Source organism: Nelumbo nucifera, chromosome 3 (genome assembly GCF_055504915.1).
Source record: "Nelumbo nucifera cultivar China Antique chromosome 3, China Antique-T2T, whole genome shotgun sequence".
Lineage (NCBI taxonomy): Eukaryota > Viridiplantae > Streptophyta > Magnoliopsida > Proteales > Nelumbonaceae > Nelumbo > Nelumbo nucifera.
This window is the reverse complement of record NC_142651.1, coordinates 84897354-84925174: the sequence shown is the minus strand read 5'-3', so window position 1 is coordinate 84925174 and position 27821 is coordinate 84897354. Positions and strand designations below refer to the sequence as shown.

The 27821-nt window shown below is 38.3% G+C and overlaps 3 protein-coding genes and 1 non-coding gene across 4 annotated transcripts; 2 read left to right on the top strand and 2 right to left on the bottom strand.

Annotated features, from left to right (window-relative positions):
* The first annotated feature begins 4125 nt into the window (after positions 1-4125).
* Positions 4126-6414, top strand: LOC104585943 (GDSL esterase/lipase At4g10955-like). Its single transcript, XM_010242993.3, has 2 exons — positions 4126-4401; positions 5231-6414. Exons 1-2 carry the CDS (start codon positions 4277-4279, stop codon positions 6261-6263), a joined length of 1158 nt encoding a protein of 385 aa, XP_010241295.1. The 5' UTR covers positions 4126-4276; the 3' UTR covers positions 6264-6414.
* A 518-nt stretch (positions 6415-6932) lies between these two features.
* TRNAR-ACG (transfer RNA arginine (anticodon ACG)) lies at positions 6933-7005 on the bottom strand. The gene has a single exon. It is a non-coding gene; the product is annotated as a tRNA-Arg (tRNA).
* Positions 7006-7345: 340 nt separating this feature from the next.
* On the bottom strand, positions 7346-7924 carry LOC148801560 (uncharacterized). The gene has a single exon (XM_088900409.1). It carries the CDS (start codon positions 7922-7924, stop codon positions 7346-7348), a length of 579 nt encoding a protein of 192 aa, XP_088756535.1.
* Positions 7925-20850: 12926 nt separating this feature from the next.
* LOC104585944 (DNA-directed RNA polymerases II, IV and V subunit 3-like) lies at positions 20851-23716 on the top strand. Its single transcript, XM_010242994.3, has 3 exons — positions 20851-21401; positions 21523-21760; positions 23155-23716. Exons 1-3 carry the CDS (start codon positions 20947-20949, stop codon positions 23425-23427), a joined length of 966 nt encoding a protein of 321 aa, XP_010241296.1. The 5' UTR covers positions 20851-20946; the 3' UTR covers positions 23428-23716.
* Positions 23717-27821: the final 4105 nt, after the last annotated feature.

The following is a 27821-nucleotide window of genomic DNA, read 5'->3' as shown; positions in this document are numbered from 1 at the left end:
CCGGTGATGAAACGGCTTCGAGAAATTTTGAAATGGGGAAGACGTTGTAGCTTTGAAATGGGGAAGATGTAGAGGGGTATAACAGGTATAATACTTAAACTTTCGCTGACCGGGGGGGAGGAGATGAAACAAATATCGAACTTGTTGGTTGGGGTTGGCATGGGTTTCGATTTTTGTATGTCCCCAATTGAAATTTCGATTTCTAAGGGGGAGCTAACCGAAGAAACCCAAAAAAAAAAGAAGAGTTGGCATCAAAAAAAAGGTTTAATATTTAAGCATTAAATAAAAAATGACTAATCAATTAACAATTATAAACATTTCACATTTCATGTTTCAAAATGCAAAGTTCTCAAATATAGGTGTAAATTGGGTCGGGCCGTGGCTCGGCACGATTTTGGACCAATACGGCACGACAGCCCACAGGCCGTGCCAGGCCTGGCATGATGGTCCGTGCCATGCTGGGCCTAGGGTTTGAAGTCCACGGGTCATTTTACACTGCATATTTGCATCATTTTCAAATATATATATATATATATATATATATATATATATATATATATATATATATATATATATATTATATATTATATAAATTATAATTATATAATAATATATAGTATATAGCATATTACTAAAATAAATATTTTTTTTCAATTTTATTATAATAATTTATTTAATTATTGTATATATAAGCAATTGTGTACATCAAAATTCATATAAAATTAAAATTTTAAGTTTTTTTCAATTTTTTTAAATAAATAGGCAAAAATAGTTTTGGCCCGACTTGGGCAAAGGCTTGGCCCGCGGCACGGCATGGGCCCACACAGGTCCACGCGGGCCTGGGTCGTGGGCCTTGCCGGGCTGACCCCCAAATTTTCACCGAGGAGGGCGGCACGGCCTGTGACCGCCCACGAGCCGTGCCATGTATGCCCGACACGACCCACTTTACACCTCTATTCTCAAATAATCCAAGTAATCAATTTAGAAGAAAAGAAACACATGAAGAATCATCCATATGATTGGATATTAGATTTATAGCCATTCAATGGTTTAGAAGAAAGAAAACAGTTTAGCTAATTTGATCTTTGAAAAAAAAATCATTAAAAAAATAAATCCATTAGGCTCAATTTGGAAAGAGTACAAATACACAAATGTACGGTGCAAATACATACAAAATAATATAAAAAACAAGGTTTTGCACTCTATATATTTGTATTTGTACTCCTTCCAAGCCTTAGGCTTTGGAAGAGTACAAATACAAATATGTACAGTACAAATACATATAAAATAATACAAAATATAAGGTTTTGCACTCTACATATTTGTATTTGTACTCCTTCCAAATGGAGCCTACAGAAAAGAATGAAAAAAATAACAAATTTGGAGATGCTATATTTAGAATAATTAGGAAAAAATCTCACTTGATATATCCAAGAGAAACTAAGAATTTAATTATTCCATTTTGCATTGAACTCTCCTAAAATACTAAGGTTGCATTTGGAAACGATGCAAATGGAGTGTAAATCCCAATTCAGGGTAATTTGCACTAGGGTTGTTCACGGGTCGGGTTGGGTCGGTTTATAGGGGTTTTCCCAACCGACCCAACCTGATCGAGTTACATGAGGTGGAAACCGAAACCGACCCATTGATAGGCAAAACCGACCTAGTCGGTTTGAGTCGGGTTGGGTCGGTTTCGGTTTTGCTCCTGTACAAAAATGATAGAGAAGCCTAGAACTAGGACACCTAATTCTAATTGTAATTGCCTAATTGGTTGCCTATTTGGTGTAAAAGACTAGAGAAATTAGGATAGATACAATTTAGTTAAGTAAGAACTAGAAGATAGGGTTGTTCTAGTTCTAGTAGAAGACTAGTTAAGTAGGAAACTAGGAACTACTGAACTAGAAAACTAATTGGTTCGGTTTGGTTCAGGTCAGTTTTGGTTTTCAAATAAGAAAACCGACCGGTGCTGATGAAAACCCGGTCGACTCGGGTTGGGTCGGGTTGGGCCTTCTTATGAACAGCCCTAATTTGCACTCCCATTCACTTTTGCTTGTGTTTGGCAACATTAATAAAAACACATTTTCCAATGCATATTTACATTGATCATAAGATGTAAAAGTACATCAATAAAAAAGAATTAAATTTGCATTCAAGTGGGCTTTTAATAAAAAAGGCATATCCTTTATTGGAATTAGTGTTTGCATCCATTATAGCTAAATGTTTGTTTGGTAAGAAGGTAAATTTGTCCATGCAAAACTAACCCAACTTTGCAATTTATATGGACCATTTTACACTCTACATATTTGCATCATTTCTAAATGCAGCCTAAAGAGAAACTAATAGCACTCGATTTCCCGTATTGGTTTTTCATTTACTCTTATTATTTATTTGGTCCATAATTATTTAAGTGTTTCTTCCATATATTAAATTATAAAGATGCATAAAATATAGTTTTTTCTTGCATTAAATAACTGAATAATCATCCATACTTGAGGTTTATGCCATTTTATGCCTCAATATATACATCACGCCTTAGAGCTTGAGGCTTACACCTCATTTTGACAAGGGCTCAAACCTTACGTCAATGCTGTGAGGCTTAAGCCTTTATCGCAAGGCATAAGCCTTAAGCCTTTTAAAACATTGATCAACGGGTCGAGTTTGAGTAGAATCGGAATCAACTCAATAAATATTAAGGAACCCAAATCAAACCAAAACTTAAAGGATATGTAATTTTTAACCCAGAACCAAACCAATTGATTCTCAGTACAATTGAGTTTGACCCGATGAATCCGATTATAATAAACTTGTTAAAAATGTTATACATTTAATATATTAATATATAATTATATATATGACTTGAGTTGAATCTGAATCAATTTGAGACTAGATAAAACCAGTTCCAAACTAATAATAATTGAGACAATGGTCGAACCAAATTATCATCATAGAATCAGAATCGACCCAATCAGTTGGGGTTGGACCAGACTAGACTTGTTCATGGGTCGGGTAATTCAACGGACTGGCACAGCCTGGCCCGTTATTAAGTCGGGTTTGATCATAATTTTAGGCCCATGGGCTTGGGCTCAGGCTTGAGCCTAAAGTACTGGGCCCGACTTGATACTATATATTAAATAATAATAATATATTTTATTTAATAAAAAATATATACAATATTTTTTCTTTGTTCTTCTTCTCTTTTTTTCAAGTAATAATGAAATGTTATTATTTTTGAGTTTCGAAGGTTTTTAATATAAATAAAACTTTTTATTGAATAAAAAAAAGAAAAAAATTTCTGTTTTCAAATTTCTGGTTAGGCTCGGGATCAAGCCCAGGCTTCAAATTTTATATGAGGACTGGGCTTGGGCTCGGGCTCAAGACTTAGGCCTAACAGTCGGGCCGGGCTTGGGCTTGGGACTGAATGTATTGTGTTGATGTATATACAAAGCCCGGCCCGGCCCAATAACAGGTATAAACCAGACCCATTGACAGCCTAAATTAGACCGCTCCACTACCATCCCTATAAACGTTTGTAACTTTGAACTTTGAAGGCTTGAAGCTGCGTTGGTTAGGAACGGGACGGGAGCGGAAGCGGCTCAGCAACTCTCCAGTGTCAGCTGGACTTTTCTTTTCCGGTCAGCCATAGCCATTCGAGTTCACATCTCGGAGTCCCACTGGCCACTTGGTCAACTACAAGGAGTCCCACTTGCACTGCACACGACGCGCTTAAGAAAAGCGACTGACTGTGAGTCGGTGGTATGGTATCCAGTTCCACACGGACGAGGGGTCTTATCGTAAATATCTTAGAAATACATGGGCAAATATTAGTAATTAATAAATGTCATGATATTTTGTTCATTTGAACATAAAACTGACAACTACAATGAAATCAAATGACCATATTAACCTCATTTTCTTCTTCTCTACTCTCAAGTAATAATCCCACTTGTGTCATTGGGGTCATTCATAGGGAATCTTTTGTCTTTTGAAAACAATTCTCAGGTAACAGGAAGAGTCCAACTCATGGAAATATGACCGTTGGAAGCGACAGACCCGCTGACCCGTAACATTTTCCAATCTTTTTCAGATTATTATTTCAATTAATTAAAGCTAAGTTGGCACCGAATCTAGACTCACTCTGCTCTGTCTTCCCTTTTCTCTTTTCTTTCCCCACCATTCTCGACCGTTACCTCTCTCTCTCTCTCTCTCTCTCTCGTCTGGTTTTTCTGTGATAACATGCAAAGAGGCCAATTAGAAGGGAAGAAGTAGAGGTGGTTTCATGGCGAAGCGCTCTGCAGAGGAGATAATGCAAGAGAGTGAGGAGGCTCACCCATACGCGTTCCATGTTTCAGGGCCTCGTAACGTTTCTTCTCCGAATTGGCGAGATCTGATCAATTCTAGCTGGTAATGTAAAACCCATCATCATCTTTTTCTTTCTTCTTTCAAAGTTTTTCCTAGACTTTCAGAGTTAAGATACTTTATGGTGCATTTAATATACCGTCAACTTCATCGAATTCCTACTATTTCCGTTTTCGCTTAAACGTACAAAGTAATGCACAATAAGGAATAAATTAAACAAAAACTATGAACTAATTTAGCCCTGTAACTGAAAGTATGGATTGTCTATCTCTCGCTTCATATGGTTGTGGAATGTGGACAATCGAATCTTATTTGGTTTGGATTCTGAAACTCTACTGTTTGGACTCTGATGTCATTTGATGTCCTAGGTTTTAAAATCTGCAAAAAAAAAGGAAAAAAACTATTAATTTAAGGGTTTTAACTTTTACGATTCGATTTGACACAGACACACCCACATAAACAGAAAAATATAACAAAACACTGGTACCTGAGCCTTTTATGGATGAATTCTGCTGTTCTCTTGGAGAACCTTCATAGAAGGAATTGTTTGTTTGTAATTATCCATGTTCTTCCATACTATCCCAAACAGTAAAATGGGTTCTGTTTTTGATTACCCAATTCGATTGATCTCCTACATGGGACCAATAGGGACCGTTAGTGTTCCTAAATTATTACTGATTAAATCTGGTACCTGAATTGTTTGGTGCAACCAAGAGATACTCTGTTTCCCTTTTTGTTGTGAAGATGGCTTAATTATTCAATGAAACAATGGTAAATTCTCATATCCACAATATTTATTCTTTTCTTTCTAATGTCTAAAAGAAACCACATCTTCGTCCTTTGCTGATATAGTTCCATTCCTCTGAGCTTGCAGGAAGGATAGCAACTACAGAAGAACAGTCATAGCCTGCTTCATACAAGCAGTTTATTTGCTCGAACTTGACAGGCAGGAGAATAAAACAGAAGAGAATGGCCTTGCTCCCAACTGGTGGAAACCCTTCAAGTACAAGCTGGCCCAAACATTAATAGATGAAAGGGATGGGTCCATCTTTGGAGCCCTACTGGAATGGGATCGATCTGCAGCTCTATCAGACTTTGTATTGATGAGACCCAGTGGTGCACCGAGGGCTGTCCTAGCACTCAGAGGAACATTGCTGAAGAGCTTGACAATTAGAAGAGATTTAGAAGATGATCTTCGCTTTCTTGCCTGGGAAAGCTTGAAGGGGTCTGTTAGATTTGGTGTAGCTCTGGAGGCAATGAAAATGGCAGTTGACAGATTTGGTAGCTGCAATGTATGCATTGCTGGTCATTCTTTAGGAGCTGGCTTTGCTCTCCAAGTGGGTAAAGCATTAGCTAAACAAGGAGTGTTTGTAGAGACTCATCTGTTCAATCCACCATCTGTTTCACTGGCTATGAGTTTGAGAAACCTTGGAGAGAAAGCTGGGTTTGTCTGGAGGAGATTCAAATCAATGCTTCCTTCAAGTGGTGAGGCTCAAACTAATGGAGGAGAACCAGAAAAGAATGCTGGTAGTAGAGTACTCAAGGCATGGAGAGATCCCAAGAAATGGGTTCCACATCTGTATGTGAACAACAGTGACTACATCTGCTGCTATTATTCCGATCCTGCTGTCACAACAAACGCCCAACCCAGCAATGGTGAAGCTTCTGGCAAGGAGAATGCAGATCCTGCTAGTGGGAATGTTGCAGCAAAGCTGTTTGTGATGTCCAAGGGCAAACAAAAATTCCTTGAGGCTCATGGGTTGCAGCAATGGTGGTCTGATGACCTGGAACTCCAATTAGCTCTACATAACAGCAAGCTTATTAGCAGGCAGCTCAAATCCTTGTATACCCCCCTCCCACCACCACCACCTCCACCAGCAGCAGCACAGAGCAAAAAGCCCAGATGATATTTAGCCATCTTGAGTGCATCTATTCTTTAAATACCATGATTAATTAATTGTACCAAAGAAATGGGAGAAGCAGTTGCTGAAATGTTGTTTCTTATTCTTTCTCTGGCTTGCCAATGCATTGTTTTCCTTGATATCTTTTCTGGGTAAGTCTTGTTCATATTTTTTTATTCTCTCACCCAAGAAAGAAACAAATTAAGCTAGTATCAGCTTCGATTAAGTAAGCCATTAAAATAATCTTGCGAGAAGGAAATTGACATTAAAATGTTGTTTCTTATTCTTTCTCTGGCTTGCCAATGTTCCTTGATCATATCTTTTCTGGGTAGGCTTGTTCATACTTTTTAATTTACACCAAAGAAAGAAACAAAGCTAAGGAATTGACATTGATTCATTGAAGCTACAGGAATTTTAGCTCCCAACGTTCTGAAAGTTGTTTGAGATCGGCTTCAGTCATAGCAAAATCCGGTCGAACACCTACAAACAAAAGGCTTCAATTTCACAGGTGACAACAGGATTTTATCCTCAACCTTCCAAACAGCAGATTTTGATGGGTAAAGAAATGAAAAATGAAACAGTATAGAATTTTCACAGTCGTTTGATCGTTTCCCAGCACGGAGCATAAAAAGGTAAAACAGTATTGAATTCTAAAAGGTAAAATGAATGATGATCCGACTCCGCTGGGGATCGAACCCAGAATCTCTGGTTCCGTAGACCAGCGCCTTATCCATTGGGCCACGGAGTCAATTCGATAGTAAAATAGGAATGTACGTATAATATATATTTAACAACAAGGACTCAATTACAAATAATTAAATAATTAATTAACCATTCAACTCGATTATACCCATATTTCGTTATTTACTTTATCGTCCCTCCCATCCTCCAAAATGCCAAGATGCGTTGTTTCGTGCAGACGTGCACTCCTGAATCCTGATTATCAACAATTTTGACAAAAGGCGAGATAAAAATGCACCAATTGGCTAATAACATACGCTTTTGTTTTAATGGCACTAACGAGCAGTAATGTGACCAGAGAACCAGACATGAGAAATACCCCCCCCCCTTCTCTCTCTCTCTCTCTCTCAAGTCTCACTCTTGGCCTCTTCGGTATTCTCCTCCGCCACGTGCGGCGGCGAAACCTCCTTGTCCACCTCATCCTTCACGCTGAAAGACAACGAGTCGCGCCTAATTAGAAACTTTCCGGTGGGCGGAACCCACAGGTTGAGCAGCCCTTGCGGCCGCCCTGACTGCCTCCAAACTTGAATTGCCATGCACTGGATTGGATTATCCAACGGCTCTGAAGCATCGCCGCCCTTGAGCACGTTACAGAGCAACACCCTGGCACTCCCCACCAGCTTCTCCCTGGCATGCCCGTGCGCGTAGATATCAACGTTCAGGGCCGCCATGACCTCATTCTCGAGCAAATCCTCGTGAAACCTCACCTTTACCACCGCGTTCCACGTCGGGTTCACGCCTCCCTCCTCGTCTACGTCCGTCCTCTCGGCGAACTCCCGCTCCACGTAGACCACCGCGTATGCTCTCATTCTCGTAACATGCTTTACGTCCTTCAGGTTCTGGGCTGAGTAGATTAAAACCTCTATCTCTCTCACTCGCCGCTCCGGTGTCTTCTTCCTCCGCCGCAGGTCTGAAGCGTGTTTCATTTCGCCGATCGCCGGAAAATCAATTCGAGTTAGGTGCCGTTCGTTTACCCTAATAATTGGAAAGCAATAAATCATTTGTTGCGCAGAGCATTGGGTTGGTTCACTTGGTTTTTATAAGCGGGAAATTGGAAATGGCCACCGCTTATGTGAGTTGTGAGGTTAGATGTTCGAAGTTCGAACATGAGCTGGCTGGCTTTTGTCTTTTATCTTTGGATAAAAGCGCGTAAAAAAAGTGCTCAGGAAGGGGTATTTTAGTCAGTACAAAAGTAACCGTCAGATTGTAATCCATCTAATACCAAGCATAAGATTCCAATCCAACAGTTAATAATGGGAAGGAGCATTTTAAGGTCGCTGCATTGTGTATCATAAAAGGCGAAAGATTTCGGATTTATTGGTTCGAAGGCATCCAATAGGAAAGAAACACGCAACTTTGAAAAGTGGGTCATGACAAAGGAAATGCCAGCGAAACTGTCTATGCTCGTCTCCATTCAGAGGCCCATTTGAGTTTTGTCGATACAACGATTAATAGAAGGAAGCATAAAGGATGGGATGAGAATGAATAATTTTTTAATTACCAAAGCGCCCTTAACGTGTAATGTCCTCTTTGTTCCTTTGACGAAAAAAGGCAAAAGTTGGACCGATTCTAAGGGCCAGATTGGAATGAAGGGGCCTCAAGTTTTGGTGAGTTGTGAGTTGCTTTCGTTGAACCGCTTTGGATAAGTCAGTTTTCATGGAAAAGCAATTTTCACCAAACATTACTTCAATCTAAGGCTGCACATTTGGCATTTAGGCTGTGTTTGGTTGCAACTTGCAATGCAAATAAATTTGCATAAGGTGTGTGTGTGTACAATAGGAATGACGGGAGAGCTGGAAAGAGGGATGTTCATCCTAGAAAAAGAAAGGACATATCACCCACACGTGGTAAGTGGTTCAACCCACCTATCGTGCTCGCAGTCAACACATTATGCACATGTGGTCAATTAATTATTAATTGTGATTTGTGAATAGCCTCCCACAAATGCATGTGGTAGCAGTAGTACTGCTGGTTTGATCAACTCAACCATGCACGTTTAGTTGATCAAGTTAGTTTGGCCGAAAGAGGCGGCATTTGACTGGTTGTAGAGTCACCCGGCCGGCCCAGCTTGTTCATGAGATGGACCAAGTTGAATTAGAGATCATCCGTTCCGGGTCGGCTCGTGTTGGCAGGTCAGCCGTGGAAAGGCCAACCTTCTGCTAGCTGGTTCGCTACCTACAGCATGCCTCCTAATTCCATGCCACGTGGCATTTTCTAAGTGGACATCAATTTTGGCTGTATCGGTGATCATTTAGGCTAGGCCTAGTGATTACCCCACTTATATAGCCTATAAAGCAAGGTTTTAAAACCGATCTGAAAATGGAACTGTTGTGGTCATTGGCTTTTGGACCAAAGTTGGACCATTCGTGTTGAATGATTCAGGCAGTTTGGATTATTAGGGCAACTTTTGGATTGTTATTGGTATGGGGTCTGTGACAAAGACCCTCTGTACTTTGTTTTATGATAAAGACCCCCCTATACTATGACTGTGAGACAAAGACTCCCTTCCGTTAATTTATCCAAAATCCGTTGTTACAATATCTTTTAATTTCCATAATACCCTTATAATAAATATTCAAACAATTATGAGAAAAACACTATTCACCTTTCTCGACCTCATGCTTCTTCTTCTCCTTCTTTCTTGTCTTCTTCAAGAGAGACATCGGCACCTCCTGCCGATCTGCCAATGAAAGCCTAGAAGTTCCACTATGTGGTGAAGAGAAAACGATGATTAACCCTCTGAAGAAAAATCAGAGGGTTTGAATCCTAATCTACCGTATCCAGTCACCAGAGACCTGAACTCAAAAGCAGAGGGTTTGAATCTTGGAATTGTCATTTCTTCGACCATGTTCTCCGCATCATGAGGTAGATCCACCGCACAAAGGCTACAAACATCGTTTCGTAAGCACGTTGACTCAAAGAAGAACTAGAGTCCGAAAAAAGTTGCTTTAGACGAGCGTAAGACTCGAAAACACCAATCCTTGATCTTTGTTTATGGTAAGAATCAATCAGGTCGCAGTAGAAGAGAGCGACATCTCGCTCTTGAAACCCTAGTTTCTGGACAGATTCAGAAATCAAGGCTTCGGCTTCTTCAGGCTGTCCTTGCTTATCCAGATAAGCAATGACACTCACGACCAGTTTCGAGTTCCAATTGAACCAAGGGGTTTCAGCAATCCTTCTATACATCTGAGATGATTCAACACAAATTAAAAGGGCAATCTATTCGCATAGGAGGATCTTGGTTCCGGATTTGAAGTGGGTTCTCGGTCGATCTATTCGCATAGCATAGCCAGTGATCAGAGGGGAAGAGAAGAAGGAAGAAGGCAAAGTCGCTGGAGAAGATAGAGGAAAGATCACCGTTTCTAAGAGTTGCAGCGGTGGCCGAGAAAAACAGAGGACGGAAACCAGGAAGAAGGGACACAGAGAGACCCTCCTTTGAGCTCCCGAGTAACAAAGAGAGATTCCTCTCCGTCAACACCAGATCAGTTCCCAAAGACTGTACCAACAAGAGATAACACCACAGAAAGAGAAATATGAAACTAGCGGCGAATCGAAGAGAACTTCTTTGTCTTGATAAGGCGAGCTTTTTGTCTTGAAGAACCAATTTTTGAAGGAAAAATCAATTAGAGATTCAAACACTGTAATTAAGACAGAACCTCCTCTGCCCTATAAGGAGCTTTCTATGCGTATGAGCGAGAGATCTCTAGAAAAATTGCAGCATAACCAAAAAACCCTAAGAATGATTTAAACAGAGACAAGGTTGGAAGGGGGAGAAAATCGTTGTTGTTGTTCGATGTCGAGACCAAGAAGAAGATGAACAAGAAAAAAAAAAAGGTTGCTGGCAGAGAAAGACGGAGGAACTCTAGACATCGCTAGCGAAGAGAGAAGAAAGAAGAGGAGGGGGAAGAGAAGAAGAAAGAAGAGGAGGAAGAGGATTATTTCACTTCACCAACCGGCGATTATGACGACAACGCAACGGTGGCGACAACAGACACAGTGGCAATAGTCATAGATCTCTTTCTACTGTCTCTAATGTGTGATCAGTAGCGTGTAAACGGATCAAATTCGAATCCGAATAAAAATTTGATATCCCGATTCTATTCGATATGCGACAGATATTGAAAATTAATATTTGAATTAGAATCTGATTAAATATTTGAATTCGAATTGATTAAATATTGAATACTTGATTTGGTTTAAGTTTGACTAATTAATCATTTTAGGTAATTAGTAAATATAAAAATTATTTATATAACTTATTATTATTTATATAACTTATTATTATATATATAAATTATATAAAATATTTAAAAATTTTATATATTATATATAAAAATTAAATAATCGATCGAATTCAAATATTTATCCAATCGAATCAAGTCATATCCGAATTCGACCTCTTAGATAATCAAATTATCTGAATTCGATTCGATTATGTCAAATCTCGAATTCGAAATCGGATTTTCGAATACCGTTGACAACTCTAGTGGCCAGTCTTGTCTCATTTCCTCTCTAATCTCCCACGAACTATTGTTTGGGTCAAACGAGTCGACAGTTCGGCCGCCTGGGTCATCGGTTCTAGTCAACGTTTTTGACCCAAGAATAGGTTAAGGGTGAAATGGAACCGACTGCTTAGACCATTTCCAGCCCAAACGGTCCGACAATCTGAGTCAATGATGATTTGAAAACAATGCTATAAAGTATCCTAGTGGGGCTCACCCTCTAAAGGGGATAAAAACTTTAGGCACAAGGAAATATTCAAGATGTAGAACTGTGTTTGGACTAGGGTGGATTTGAATTTTGCCGACAAATTAGAATTGTCCATTATGCAAATATTGAAATTCTATCGGTTAGAGGGGGACAAAATACATGCATGTATACTCAACTTGGAAAGAGTACAAATACATATATATATATATATATATATATATATAGTGCAAATACATACAAAATAAAACAAAATACAAGGTTTTACTCTACATATGTGCATTTGTACTCCTTCCGAACTGGACCTAGGAAACGCAATAGCATGTATAGAATTTTAGGCAAGGGATGACTGATATAGTACATTACTAAGTAGAATATTTCTATGCTCATTATAGCAACTATTTGATGTTGTGTAATCTGGTAGCTCCCTATTGGAGGACAGCTCGGATGTCGGGCTGGTGAGTTCACCGGGTCAAGTTGCAAAAGAACAGTATTAGAGTACTCGGGTTGCTTTACCTAGGGTGGGCACTTGGATGCTTAAGTCAGTGAAGAATTTTGAGAGAGCTAGAAAGCGAGAGAGCTAGAGAGCTATGAATGCTAAATCGATCATACATTTTCTGAGAAATGGAGCACCTTTATATAGGTGCAAGTTTTCGTGGGCTTCATGCACCGCGTCCGAGATTTCCAGGAGGATGTGGCTCATCAGTCCGATGTTCCTAGAGGTAGTTTCACACGCAAACTAGGCTTCTGTGTGAAGTGATAAGGCCTTATCCGATCACCTCTGGAGCGGACGATGCGGGAGCTATATTCTGAAGGAATCGGGAGTGATAAGGTACACGCAGAGGAGGTTAGCGAACACGTCACCCAAGTTTCCACCTAAACGTCAATCAGGTCAGCAAGTCCTCTAGGAGGTCGTTTCTCACACTGAGATCCTTTGGATCGGTACTAACGAGGTATAACATGTTGGCCCTGGACAAGGTGTTGCTAGCCACTCTTCCAAGGTGCTCGAAGCGCTCGGATTGGTTCAGGGGTACGCCTCCTTGAATTAGCAAGATTCATGACTGTCTGCATGGCACTAAGGTGTCATGCGGCAAGGGAGAATGCTACGTGTCGCTAGGTCACTGGAGGGCCTAATCGCCCCGCATCACTCTTCAAAAACAACAACAAAACACTTTAAATACTTGGTCAATGCATGACATTGCCAAACACATTTGTAGCAATTGTTTTATTTATAATTATTAAAAAAACATATTTCTAGCAAAAATTAGGGTCTATTTGGTTTGTAGTTGGAAATGGCCTATTTCTTCGCCTGTTTGGTTCAAGTGAGAATAGAAATTAGAAGCACAATCAGTTGGAATGGATTTTCATTTCCAAGAGGGGGGAAAATGACTATTCCCTCAAATGGGGAATGCCATTTCACTGAATTCCACATGAAAATTCATAATCCTATTTTTAACGTGGATCAATCATTTACGCTAACAATATTAAAACAATATTTTCTTCTTCTAAAGATTGGTTCTTGGGTTAAAATTTATGTTAATATATATATATATATAATAAGGATTTAAGTTGGGTATTTCATTTGAAGATTTTAGATTGCATAGGGCCATGCTCTTGTGCCAGGCCCAATCAAATTTCTATAAAATCTCAACCTAAGGCCACCCAAATTGCATCCCTAGATTATAAATTCGACAAGCACTATACATTCTTTTTTATTTTTTTATATTATTATTACACATAATAGGGGGACTTAGGGGGGGGATAAAGAATGGTGCATATGAGTGCCATTGACATTATTATGGAGAGTAGGGTGTCCACGGGTCAGGTTGGGTCAATTTAAGGGATTTTGTTAAACCAACCCGACCTGGTCGAGTTGCTTTTTCACCAAATCGAAACCGACCGACATTCAAATAAAATAGACCCAAACATGAAGGGTCAGTTTGGGTCGATTTCTCGATATAGTCGGTCAGTTTGCAATCTACCTAAGATATGTGTGTCAGGCCCAAAAATCTAAAAAGGCAATGAATAAAAGGTGAGGATTTTAGCTTAGCCACATGGATTTTCTTTTTCTTTTCTAGTCTCTTGTTGATCCAAAAAAGGCAATGAATTAAAATTTTCCAATCTTCTAATCCCTCTTCTAGACTTAGTAAGTAGGTAGACACAATCCCATGTTTCCTATTTTGTATTTTCCTTTTTGGTGTATACTTTCCAACCCCAAGAAACCAAGCAAAAAAGAGAAAATTATAGGTTTTGAATGACCACTGAAAGCAAAAGCAACCAATTAAAAGAGATATAACTACTAATTTATATAATAGATATTATAGGATATATGTATGTATTTGGTTTGGTTCGGTTAGATTTCGGTATTTAAGTATAAAAACTGCAACTAGATTGACTCTCATTATGAACACCTCTAATGGAAAGCTTGTAGTTCCACCCCCACCCACTAGCATTATTGGGATGGTCCAATGAATTTTTTAGAAGGCTTGCCGTTTTCTTTTAGCTTTTATTAGCTTGATGAAATAAAATATGTAACATCCAAGGATTAAAATATTGATATGATATATGTCTTGTATCGGGTGTATTGTATACATATCGATTGACCCCAAAATGCATGGATGCACTATTACATAATGTTTTAAAACATCTTAAACCATGGGATGATTGATCTCATCCCTCTAAATCTTATAAAACAAAAAATATAAATAAATTGTATAGAGAGAGAATATTGATCATATTCCTACGCCTAGAAACTCAAAGTTGGATATCATCCATATCAATATTTTAATCCTTGATGACAACTTCACATAGTTTGAGAAGTAAGATGATGAGATACGGGCATCTAGCATTTAAGTCATAAACTTCATGCAAACCGTTGGCAAACTTATTTGGAAGGTTAAAAGAGATACAATATTATCAAAATTATTTTCAATAAGAAATAAAGTAATAGGATAAGAATATTTACAAACACACAAATATATCACAATGGTTTCAAATTGAAAGGCTCTAGTTCTAATATTAGCACATCTACTATGACCCCTAATGAAAAGTGTATAGATAGGTCAGTGATAGAAATAAATTTATTTTTTGAAATACAAGAGGGAGATTAAGAGCAAAAACACAAAAAAATAAACCTAAAGAATCTATTAGTGATAGAAAATTAAAATTCCATGAATTCGATGTAGTCCAATGCAAGGCCCGGTTGTGAACCTCGTTAGCCAACCAATTCGCCACTTGGTTTCCTTCTTGATGGGTGTGATTATATCTGGTGTTACATCCAAAGTGCACCGCTATCTTCTTGCATTCCTCTAGCATGGCATGGCATCTCCATAATGATTTGCCTAACTCTTTTAGAGCTTCAATTGTCACTTTAGAATCTCCTTCAGTGATGGCTCTATCTGACTTCAATTGATTGATTTTCTTGTGGGCTTCAACAGCTCCTCCCATTTTCTTCTACATTGATAGAAGAGGTACCAATTGAACCAACCTTGATCAAGATGGTCTCTCCAAGGTGGCTCCTGGCAATACAACTGAAAGTACATCCATTATCTTCTTTCATAGATGCATCAAAATTAATCTTGATTTTCCATACACTCAAGGGGGACCACTTAATCCAATTTAGTATCTCTAAGGGGCGATGCTTTTTCGTGGAATTTTTTTCATTTCCTTCCTTCCATAAATACCATAGGATGTAAACAATCTTTTCTCAATAATGGTCAATGATGGAGGTGGAAGCAATCCCCAATAGAATTCAGACACGTGGCAACACCAGGAGTACTCACACCTTCACCTACGAGCTCCTGTCTCGGTTGACTAATATCACTCTGAGACAATAGAGACAACCTGGGCTGCCTAAGGTTTGCCTCACTCTAGCACAACTCGTTTCTAGCGAGTTGGGTCCATCCCGTGTGACCTAATCACTGTCCCAATTGAATCGTTGAGCTGCTAAGTAGTAGCTTGGTATACAAGTCAAGTAGTATGCTACGAGCTCTCATCACAGTTGATCGATACCACTACGAGCCAATAAAGGCAGCCTTGTCCGCCCAGGGTTTGCCTCACTCTATCGCAGCTCGTTTCTAGCGAATTGGGCTCTTCTCGAGCAAATTGATCAATGTCCAAATTGAACCATTGAGACGCTAAGTAGTAGCTCAATATACGAGCCAAGTTGTATGCATGAGAAAGCACACTCTGCCAAGGCGAGTTATGCCAGAAGAAGCACACCCGAGCTCCACCACATGTATGTAGAATGACCAATTGGCAGCCTCACCTAGTAACATCATCATCACACACAACTGTCCTATCAATTAGTGGACCATAGGCTTCCTCCATGCATCAATAACGTGGCGCATAAGTCACTTGTATGTGCCCCAGCTCCAAATGCCTTGGTCAATTTCCAAGTGTCTAACACCTCTCTGATGCATATCCCTTTGGAACTAGAACATATTTAAAGGTTAGTTTCTCATTCATTATACACTTTTAGCCTCATTAATTTCTAGTTTTAACACCTCAAACAGCTTGACCCATACTAACTTACTTGTTGGAGTTTCAAGCCTGATATATCACCCTGTGCCCCTTGACTTCTCTTTCTCTTGTAGGTACCCTACCGACCTTCAAGCTACCTCTGACTCAGTGCAACGACTTTTGATCTTCATTAGTCAATAACTTGTCATGCTTTACTTTTGAGGATCTCATCCCACCAATCTTTAAGGTTTATGGGTATCATTCTAATTCGGGTATGGATATGATTTCCAACTATTCTCCAAACTTGGGAGGATACAGGGCAGTTAAGAAGGATATGAACCACATCCATAGTCATTCCACAAGATTTGCATTATGGGTCAATTTTGAATCTTTTTTTTTATGAAGGTTCCCTTTAGTGGGTAATTCATTTCTAATCGCAAGCCATAAAAAAATTTTTGATCTTAGAAGGCATGCTATTTTTACAATTTTCTCGAGGATCATCTTTGTTTTCCCGTCAGACTATATCTTGTTATTAACAAGATCATAAGCTGATTTAACTTAAGTGCATGTCTATTTTATTATGGTTCAGTTTGATTTTCGGGAAGTTACTTACCCAAGTAAATGCACTTATTCGAGTAAGGGCAAGTGTTTCCTAGGAAATGCTTATTCAAGTAAGTGCACTTACACATGTTCTTTTATTTCCGACCAGGTAAATAAGACAATGATCATTTTAGCCATAAAAAGCCATTATTAAAAGGGGCAATTTTGTCCCATCCAAGTGTTGGCAACTTTCCCCCTAGGTTGGAAAATTACTTACACACTTGGAATATGGCCATCATTAATCTAGGTAAGTGATACCTAAGGAAATAAATTTTCCATGGACCCCACACAAATATGAAAAAGAACATAAGTATCTTGGTTAATGAGAACCAAAATCCCATTAACCAATTTTCCACCTCTCGAATGAAATGGATATCCAGGCTTTAATTTTCTCATGGCTAGTTAAAAAGGAAAGGTGAAGGATTGATCTTATTAAAAAAGTACAACAACTACAGCTACAAGCCCTACAACAACCTTCTCGTATATTGGTAATTTGCTAAAGCTAAAAAAAAAAAAATAAAGAGCCTACAAGATAGGAAAGAGAACAAAGAGAACAAAAAATGCCGGTAGTTGTTATCTAAATTCATTTCCATTAGTAATTAGTAATTAATTGCTAAGATGTGTATGAAACCAAGGTTTTAAAAACCAACCCATAACTATAACTATTTTGGGCATCAGTTTTCAGGTCGATGATGCAAGCTTTGGAAAGCTCATGGCCAGCTCAACGAAATGGAGTCACCACCCATTTTTTAGAGGAAATGGGCCTTCATTTTTATATTCAAAAATCGATTTACTTGCTTTGATAGTGACTCCGCTCTTTGCCAAAAAAGGGACCTAACCAATAAATTTTGGATCCCAAGGATTGGGAGAGGAAAGGTGTTAGGCACCCCTCTCTCCAAGCTGCTATAGCAACCTAATATGGGAGTTGACTAGGCTCTATATCTAACCAAACACCAATAAAAAGGGTTGCTTAATGCTCCAAAAATTAAGTGAAAATGCTCTCAACCTTACCTAGAATTGATTTGAGATGATGTTATCGGGTCTTAGGTACTGATTTCCCTAAGACCTTCGCCTCTCGTCCTCTTTTTCTCAATTTGGATAAAACCGGGAATGCAAGCTTCCCATGGTTTATGGACCTCAAGCAACCTAAAACTAAGCTGAAAACAAAGATTTATGAATTCAAACTTAGAAAAAACGATAGAATGAGAGACTTACTTCTCGTGTACAACCTTGATGGGAGTTTTCCAACAATGGGAACAAGTTCAAAGAAACTTGAATGAGATATTGGAACGGATGGTTTGCTTTTTTGTTTCAAATCTCGTAGCTCGAGTTGGATCAATATTTATAGAGAAAGGAAGGGGGGGGGGAGTTTTGAAATTCATCCAATCACAAAGCTTGGGCTTCAAGCAAGGTTTTATAAGAGAATGGGCAAGGATTTTTCAAAGAGAATGGTGATCAATCAACTTTTCCGCTTTGGTGAAACATTGTCTTCAATTTGGGGGTGGTTTTCACGAGTTTTGTGCGCCTAATGAGAGCTTGGGGCGTGTTGGATGTTGCAGTTCCGTATTTGGGCCTGATAATGGCAAAAATGTAAATTTAATGAACTTTTAAAAGTTGTTGTCTTTTCTTAGTTATAAAGTGGGGGTATATTTGAGTTATTTGGACTTTTTGGGTCTATTAGGCTCAATTTCACTGGTCCAAGTGTTTAAATAGGTCAAGAATGGGTCTGACATCAGCCATCACACTTTAGATGTTTTAGATTATGATAGATGAGGTAGTGATTCGATTTAGCACGTCGAAATGGTATTTTCCTAGTTTAATAGTCAAACAGGCGAATTAGGTCATGAAATTTGACGTGCTAGGTTTTTTTGGGTATTTTAACATAGTGGTGAGGTCTGATTGGCCAAATAGGGTCGAGATGATAGATATCTATGGCAGACAAGTTTGGATTAATAAAATTTGTTAAAATAGAATATTTATTTGATAAAGGGTTAAACAAGGGAGTTTTGGCATGAAATTTGGTGGGTAGTCATTTTTGAGTGTCCTGAATCTGATGGAAGTGATGGATCTTTGATCAGAGGTGTGGATTGATAGATTTGGTTTGGATTTAGGTATTGGCCAATGGTTTGTCAATAAACGAGAAGGCTTGAAATAGAATCTCACTTTTTTAATGGTTAAATGGAGGAGTTGGGTCATGAAATTTGATGTGCTAGTTTTTTTTTTGGTCTCTAAACACAATGGTGAGGTCTGATCAGTCAAATGAAGTTGGAATGGTGGATGATAAGCTCTAGTCGATGAGATTTACTGAAATAGGATCTAAGCTTTATGATGGGTCAAATGAGGGAGTTTTAGAATGAAATTTGGCAAATAGGCACAGATTAAGGTGAAGAGTCAAGTGGATGTTTCTGACTTAAAAGAGAAATGGTTCATCTAGGTTTTCTAAATCATGGTCATTGGAATAGAATTTTGGCGCTTTCAAGGTTGATCATTGTAGACTTGCGGTGAGATTCTCTAGTTGATTGTATCTTAGTGAAAATGAATATATTGGATTAGAGCCACGAGAAAGAAAGTTGGTGTGATGATTGGTGAGTTTCATAAGTCTGTAGGCCATATTCGATTGGACGTCGATGTTGATTTTGAGGTTTTCATTTATCCTGTGGATCATGTCAAAAGATGGATTTTTGGCTTTGTAAAGTCTCAATTTGATATAGTTGTGTTTCCAAATTTTGGGGTCTAAGAGTAGAGTACAAAGAGGTATGGTGAAGGGATCAAGCAAAAATTGGGTGCTGACAGATGGTTCGAATGGATAACTCGTTCTAATGAAAAAAAAATTAAAATACAATTAAAATATAAACAACCAAAACCGTTGAACATGTTGACTGTTCGACTGCCTAAATCAACGAGTTGTTGACCAATTCAACGGTTTTTGGCTAAGGACCGATTTTGGGGTAAAACAAAACTGGTGGCTTAGAAAGTTCCCATACTAAATAGTCTGACCATCTTAATCAACAATGGTTCGAAAACATTGTATGAATCTATTAAACCATCCAATCAATAATAATGACCTCCAAATATCATAAACTCAAGTGATTAAAAAATCATTTTATCTTAATTCATTTCTAATTGTAAGGCCATGGTGTTGGTGATTTAGGACTTGGCTGCTGATGACATTAGAGAAAGGGAGAAAGAGAGACAAAAGAGGTCCCAAAATGGGCATGGAATCCCATTTATAGAGTTTGAGTGGGTTAGAAATTAGAATATGGAAATTTCTCCGTCCAGATCTTGTTCTCTTTTACAATTTTACCCTTTAATCCATTTATTTAACGCACGTGTTTTTTATTCGTAGCTTAATTTAAATGCCTTGCTCTTTCTAGAATATTCTATCATTTAATTAAGATACATGTTGATTTATTAATGTTATAAAATGTCTAATACTTAAACCCTTAATTGATTACTCTAAAAATGGACTGGTCTGACCTGAATCAGCCGAGTCTACGTATTTATACAATGCCACTATCTTAACACTAATAGTACCACGTTTTGATCAATTCATAATGCTGGCAGTGGCAATTAGACCCATTCGTGGGCCAGGTAACCCAATAGATTGGCTCTGTTCGGCCCAATCTCGAACCTAGCCCAATATTATTACATATAATAAAAATATACATTAATTATATAATATATATATATATATATATATTATTTTATTAAATTATATTATAAATAAAGTATTTTATGTGTAGACCGAGCTTTGGTCTTTAGAAAAAGGTTGGGCTTGTGCTTAAGATTTAGGCTTCATGATTAGGCCGGGCCTGGACATTTTTTTTTATAAAGTGGCAAAGCGTGTCCCACCCTGTCCACAGGTCTAGTAGCATTAGGGATGACCATGGGTCGGGCCCGGGCTAGGCTTAACAGTTAACACGCATGCTAAGAGCTATAATTCGGGCCTTGTTAGGTCTAGCCCTCACCAGGCCTCCGCCCAAGCCCACTGCTGAGTGGGCTAGAAATGTTTCACTGGCTCACATCCCACTGCTGAGTGCTGGCGAATGGCGGCATAAGCAACCCCTATAAATTGCGAGACGGATTAAATGAGATAGTTCTGTATGCCGTCCGAGGGAGAGGAGAGCCAGAGGAGTATTTCGAACAGAACCTTCGAGAGACTGGAAGCTTGCGAGCGATAATGGAGGGAGTATCTTACCAGCGATTCCCCAAAGTGAAGATTAGAGAGATGAAGGACGACTACCTCAAGTTCGATCTCCGGGAGACAGACGCAAGCATGGCCAACGCCCTTCGCCGCGTCATGCTTGCTGAGGTACCCACTATTGCGATCGACCTCGTCGAAATCGAGGTCAACTCCTCTGTTCTCAACGACGAGTTCATCGCTCACCGCCTCGGCCTCATCCCTCTCACCAGTGACCGCGCCATGGGCATGCGCTTCTCTCGTGACTGTGACGCCTGCGACGGCGACGGCCAGTGCGAGTATTGCTCCGTCGAGTTCCACCTCAAAGTCCGCTGCGACTCCGACCAGACCCTCGACGTTACCAGCCACGACCTCAAAAGCTCCGACCCTTCCGTCGTCCCCGTCGATGTCGCCCAGTACGCAGAGTCCGGTGGTTACGACGCTTCTGAGCAGAGGTAGCTCTCAAATCCGGCTGCCCCTTTCAAGTTGTAGATAATCTTCTAAATCTAAAACCCTAAGCCCCTTTTGTGTAGTTTCAGAATTAAGCAACGTTTTCTCATGTGGGTTTTCCTCTAGGGGTATACTTATCGTGAAATTGCGTCGTGGGCAAGAGCTGAGACTGAGAGCGATAGCTAGAAAGGGGATAGGAAAAGACCATGCCAAGTGGTCGCCTGCAGCCACTGTGACTTTCATGTATGAACCGGAGTTCCATATTAATGAAGATTTAATGGAAACACTGACACTTGAAGAGAAAAGAGATTGGATAGAGAGCAGCCCAACAAGGGTTTTTGACATTGATCCCAATACTCATCAGGTAGGTTAATTCTGTTCTTTACTTGTTATTTCTTTCTTCTAGTGTTGTGGTCGTACCGGTAAGACGACAATGAAGATTCCAAGTATATTTGTGGTGTGTTCTCCAGCCGGAGATTTGTGTGTGAGTGCATAACAATCTTTTTCCTGAAACATTCAAGAAGAAATGTTTCTAGTGGTGAGTGCTTCTTTTGATGGCAGATAAAATGAAACTTGTTTTGGGGGTTGCAGAAATGATACGTTGACGACTTCATTGTAGTTTTGTGCTACAGCTTGCTTTAAAGGGTTACGAATTGAAATTAAGATTAATAATTAGCAACAACATCTCCTGGGGAATACCAGAGATAATTGCTTGGTGAAACGGCAAAATCTTGGCCTTTCAACCATGGGAATGTGGGTTTGAATCTTAGAGTGGTGATTTTGTTGGTTTGTGCTTAAAATGCTAGATGTTAGGTCTGTATCCAATTTAATTTAGCCTTCCCTAAACCCCATGTAAACCGGGACCAACATTGGGTAGTGGATTTTTTTTAATCTCCTCCAGAGGAGTGCTCTTAGGCTGTGTTTGGTTTGACAAAGAACAAGAGAGAAACACAAAGTTGAGGAAAAGTTCTCGGGGGATTTTACAAAATCAGAACTTTCCCTCAACTTTCTCTTTCTTATTTTTCTATCAAACGATTCAAACCAAACAGTTTTGTTAGAAAAAAAAAAGAAGTAGCATTTCATTCAAACAGCACAGGAGAGATGTACATGAGAATATGTACAAAAAAGCAGGGCTTTGTTACAAAAAGACTAAAAACTCACTCAAGCCGTAGGTAAACTATTTGCACTATACAAAAAGCCTCTTCTATCAAACCAAACGTGGTCTCAGTTAAAACTGGAAGGATGAATCTTGGTTAAGAAAGATACACTTTTTCCAAGATTTTGCTGTTCTGATAATTGTGTAATTTTAGGCCATTGAATATGTAGACACATTTTAAGGTTGTGTTTGGTACCATTGATGTTTCAGCTTACAATATTTCGAGTTTTAACACCGTTTATACTTGAAACACAAACACTGCTGTTTGTGGTGAGTATCTTCTGTTATTCATCCATGTCAGCACCACATCAGTCAGGGTGTTGAGGCTTTGATTTCCAGAGCAGGAATCATCAAATTGGTGCTTCTTGAAACACCCTCTTAACAGTTTTATGATTGTTTTAACTCAAAAGAGTCTCCAACCAAACAGCCCATTAAACTCAAAATGCCTATGTGGCACTGATGCAGCAGCTTTACAACTCAAAATTGACCAAACAGCCCTTAAAATCATCAGGAGCTTTCATGAATCCTGATGCATTTCAGTTTTGATTGTGCCTTCCCAGTTACTACAAAAATGGTCTTACATCAAATTTCGGGTTTCACAGGTTGTAGTGGTTGACCCTGAGGCATACACTTACGATGATGAGGTGATAAAGAAAGCAGAAGCAATGGGGAAGCCAGGACTTGTTGAGATATATGCCAAAGAAGATAGTTTCATTTTCACTGTTGAATCTACTGGCACCATTAAAGCTTCACAGATGGTGATCAATGCAATAGAAGTGCTTAAACAAAAATTGGATGCAGTCCGGCTGTCAGAGGAAACTGAAGAAGCTGATGATCAGTTCGGTGAACTGGGTGCACACATTCGTGGAGGATGATTGGTTTGATCGCTTAAAGGCAACATTACATGCAGAAGAAATTTTTTTGGTTGAAACTATACTTTATTGATATTGATAAAAAAACAAAAGGAAAAAACTAGGATTAGTTAACCTGAATTTCTGAGCAATGTAACAAGTTGTATAGGGTGGAAGATGCATGAATGAACCCAGGTTTTTTTTTTTGGTAGATTAATTGATCTTCTTTTGAGGGTAAAGGTTGTATTAAATTGAGATTAAACCGTGCCTATCTAGAAGTTTTTGATTTATGAAATGTTGGACTCCATTCTATGCATGCTTCGTGGTTCCACTTTTATAAGTTTAAGGGTCCAATTCTTCACAACAAGAATGTGTCTCCCTTGACGAAAGAGAAGGGTTTTGGAGCCTCTCGTATATTTCCTTCAAAAATGTCGAGTTGGCTCAATTCTTCGGCCTATTAAGTCAAACCGAGTCATTGTCTCACTGAGTTGCTCTCTTCATTGTTAAATCATGGTCCATGGGTTCGTAAATCATTTCTCATTGCTTTAACTCATTGAGTCAAGCCGAGTCCCCTCAACCATCGATTTAAGACCAATAACCCGCCTGACTCAATTCGGTAGTCCATCTCTCTTCTCTCACTGCATTTAGTTGAGCCTACTAGTACTGGATGGCTATGATCTGATGGAGCGACCTAGTTGAACACCATGGGCATGAGTAGGATACTCATGTCGGAATGACAACATCTGTTGGATTTAAGTACCAACTACAATACTGGCCCGACCAACGCATCTAGCGACGCCACCGCAGCAGCGTCGAAGAAAGGTATTGACCATGGTTTTCAAAACCTGACCGGACCGGATGGCTGGATTTTTCTCAAAAATGTTGATTTTGGTCCGCGAATCATTGAACCGGGCAGTTAATTGTTTTCGTTCGAATGGTTTTGACTTTATTTATTTTTTTGAATTTTTTTTGTCATAATGGGTCGAGTGTTCGGTTCGAACAAACCGTTCGACCCGGTAATTGGACCCCTAACTATGAAATTTAAATATAAAAAATATTAATTGATAGTTTTAATAATATTATTAGATAATTTATGAGTTAAGACCTTTATTGTGCATAACGAACTCATTAAAAATGATACAAATTAATGAAAATTTAAAATGCATAACCCATTTTATTAACAATATGTTATTGCAAAAATTAATGAATAATAATGAAAAAATACCAACAATTAATTAAATTTAAGAAATTTAAATATAAAAATATGAATTGATAGTTTTAATAATATTATTATATAACTTTGTATTAATGGATTTTTAATTTGATGGAGGATGATTTGACCCGACCTACTGAGATGGTGATGCGTGGACCTGACTCAGCACGAGCGACAACTCAGCATTATGGCCTGATCACGACTAAGTAACGAGCCTGTAAAGCAGTTCGCTACGTCATAGCTCGTTGTAGGGGGAACTCGCTACAACGTGAGCTCCAAGTCCCCCGAGCTACCAAGAAGGGAATACTTCAAGACTATTTCAACTCGCGAGCTAGGGTAACTAGCTCGCTCCAACACTTAGGCAAAAGAACTGCCCCAAAGACAATCTCAATGAGGGCCATCTCGAAGTATCCCTAGGAGCTCGCTACAAGGTAGCTTGCGGCAAAGATAGCTCGCTACGCGACAAGGTAGCTCGTGACTAAGCAACGCGACGCTCTCAGGAAGCTTCTATCTAACAAGACCGTACCCGTCAGACTGCACCACGTCTCTCGACGACAGCACAGTTCCTGCCCATTTGACAGTCTGCACCCATGTCTCTCGATAGATGGTGGCATGCCTGTCCCTTTGGGATGTGTCATTCATCTAAGTGGGTAGTACACTATAACGATCACCTGCGCAGTCCTGGCAGGTAACAGCTGCGACAGGAGACCAGTGGCAGTTACGCCCGATTTGACAAGAACGCCCCTATAAAAGCCCTTTAACCGAAAGGGAGATGACTCTCTCGAATTTGATTTGAACTTGAATTCTTACTTACTCACGAGCTAATCTTGAGACACAGTGATCTAGTGCGACCTACACTCTCAGCCTTTTATACTCTTTTCTTCCTCCCCAGCGTTCTAACTTAAGATTCGGAGTATTCCCGCCAGGCAAATCCCTCGGGAATCCTTCACCTTCGTCTTCTCAGGTACCGTTCATTGCCAGCAAGGAGCCAGTCAACAGCCAGCTATGAGTGCCCGGATCGTGCCGCATCATAATTAATTAATAATTTTTATGAGTTGAGACATTTATGCATAATGAACTCATTAAAAGTGATAAAAAATTAATGAAAATATAAAATACAATACCTGTTTTATTAATAGTATTTTATTGCAAAAATTATTCATATGTAAAAATTACTAAATAATAATGAAAAAATACCAATAATTAATTAAAAATATACAAAAATTTGAAAAAAACTAAACATAATTAAAAAATATTGAAAATTAACAATATTTTATATTAATAAGGGTATTTACTGAAAATCATTAAAAAGTACAATTAATAGTATTTTATTATTAAAAAATTCCAAAGATTATTAAAAAAAATACCCAAGCCAAAAATTATTGAAAAATATTGAAAATTAGTTGTATTTTTTATTAACTATTGGTATTTATTTAGTTATTTAATTTATTTTTACTAAAACAAATGCAAATTAATTTTGTAGTGAATAATATGCAAAATAAATTTTGAAAATACTGAAAATTATTGAAAAAATACTCATATGCAAAAATTACTGAACAATAATGAAAAAATACCAAAAATTAATTAAAATTTTGAAAGTTCTAAAAAACCTAAAGCTTAATTAAAATACTAAAAATAATAAATTAAATTAATTGTATTTTATTGGAAAAAAGTACTAAATAATAATGTATTTTAATTATTAATAGTAATATAATTAGAAATAATTATTTTTAAACTATGTTTAACAGTAATTATAATTTAAGCTAAAATAGTAGAAAATTACATTTAATTACCAAAAATTTATATTTAATTAGTTTTATCCAAGAAATTAGCAATATTTTTTAAAATATGGTAATTTTTAGAAATTACTGTATTTTAAACTTAACCTAACCCGACTAGGTTTAGGTAATTAGAAATTACTATATTATTAAATAAATATAGTAAATTAATAATTACAATATTTTAATAATTAATAATAAAAAGTAACAAATCATTTATAATTTAACCTAACCTGACTAGGTTTATAAATTTTGCTAGCTTAAGCAACTATTTTTTATAGTTAGGTTTAGGTGAGATATCTACCATGCCCACATATTACCAGGGATAATCATATTCGAAGTCTAATTAGGTATCCAAGTTTTGGAGTCCAATGATAGTTTTAGCGGATAGAGCCCAAGCTAAACAACCCCTAATAAGCTCATCTTGGAAGTTATATGCATATATGATAAATATTATTATATAATATTTAAATAACAAATTATATATATATAAGTGATATATTTTTTATACTATACTATAATTAAATAAAAATTTTAATTTGTAACAGTTTTATAATTAACACAGGCATCTTTATCAACAAAAAATGTGCAAGCCCAAGCTTGAGCCTAGCCCGACCATTGGGCCTAGATCTTGAGCTCAAGTCCAACCCTTATAAAGAGTCTGAAGCTCGAGCCTAAGGCCGAAGCCTAATCTGTACACAAAATGTCTTATTTTCAATATACTTTTATAAACTAATTTTGTATTAATTTAGTAATAATTTAATAAATTAATAAACTAGTTTATATTTCCCAATAGTAAATTGATATTTATTAATAGTTTAAGAATCATATATGTATATTATATATAACATAAGTGTTTTTTTTATATATGTAATAGTATTGGGCCAGGTTTATTTGAGAAAGCCCGAGCTCGAGCCCACAAACCTAAAATTTTGTCAAAGCCTAAAAGATAATAAGTCAGGCTAGGCTGGGCCGTCGGACTACCGACCCATGAATAAGTCTAATTGTATATATAAACAATTGTATACATAAAAAATCATATGAAATAAAAACTTAAACATCTTTTTCAAATTAAAAAAAAATGGACCACTCATAGCTTAGCCTAGTCCACTACCTGGCATGGCCTGGCTTAAGGCTCGGCCCATGGACTAACCCGGCCCACGGCACGACATGGGGTTGTGCGGGCTTAGGCTGTGTTGAACCAACCCCCCAAATTATCCCAAGAGAGGGAGGCATGGCTTGAGACGCCCTGTGGGCTAGCACGGCACGACCATGCGGCCCACAGGGTCGGTTCACCACGATCCAATTTACACCTCTAATTGAACCCGCCCAATACTAGGGATGGGGCGGGGAAATTTGAGGATTCCCCATCCTTGATGAGGAGTGGGGTGCCTTGCCTTTGAACTCGTCCAACATCGAGGAGTGGT

Bases quoted from the DNA above. Each gene is read 5' to 3' on its own strand.
- LOC104585944 (XM_010242994.3), top strand. From the start codon at position 20,947: ATGGAGGGAGTATCTTACCAGCGATTCCCCAAAGTGAAGATTAGAGAG. The intron at 21,402-21,522 runs GTAGCTCTCAAA...GTTTTCCTCTAG, and splicing joins TACGACGCTTCTGAGCAGAG to GGGTATACTTATCGTGAAAT. The intron at 21,761-23,154 runs GTAGGTTAATTC...CGGGTTTCACAG, and splicing joins TTGATCCCAATACTCATCAG to GTTGTAGTGGTTGACCCTGA.
- LOC148801560 (XM_088900409.1), bottom strand. From the start codon at position 7,924: ATGAAACACGCTTCAGACCTGCGGCGGAGGAAGAAGACACCGGAGCGG.
- LOC104585943 (XM_010242993.3), top strand. From the start codon at position 4,277: ATGGCGAAGCGCTCTGCAGAGGAGATAATGCAAGAGAGTGAGGAGGCT. The intron at 4,402-5,230 runs GTAATGTAAAAC...CTGAGCTTGCAG, and splicing joins GATCTGATCAATTCTAGCTG to GAAGGATAGCAACTACAGAA.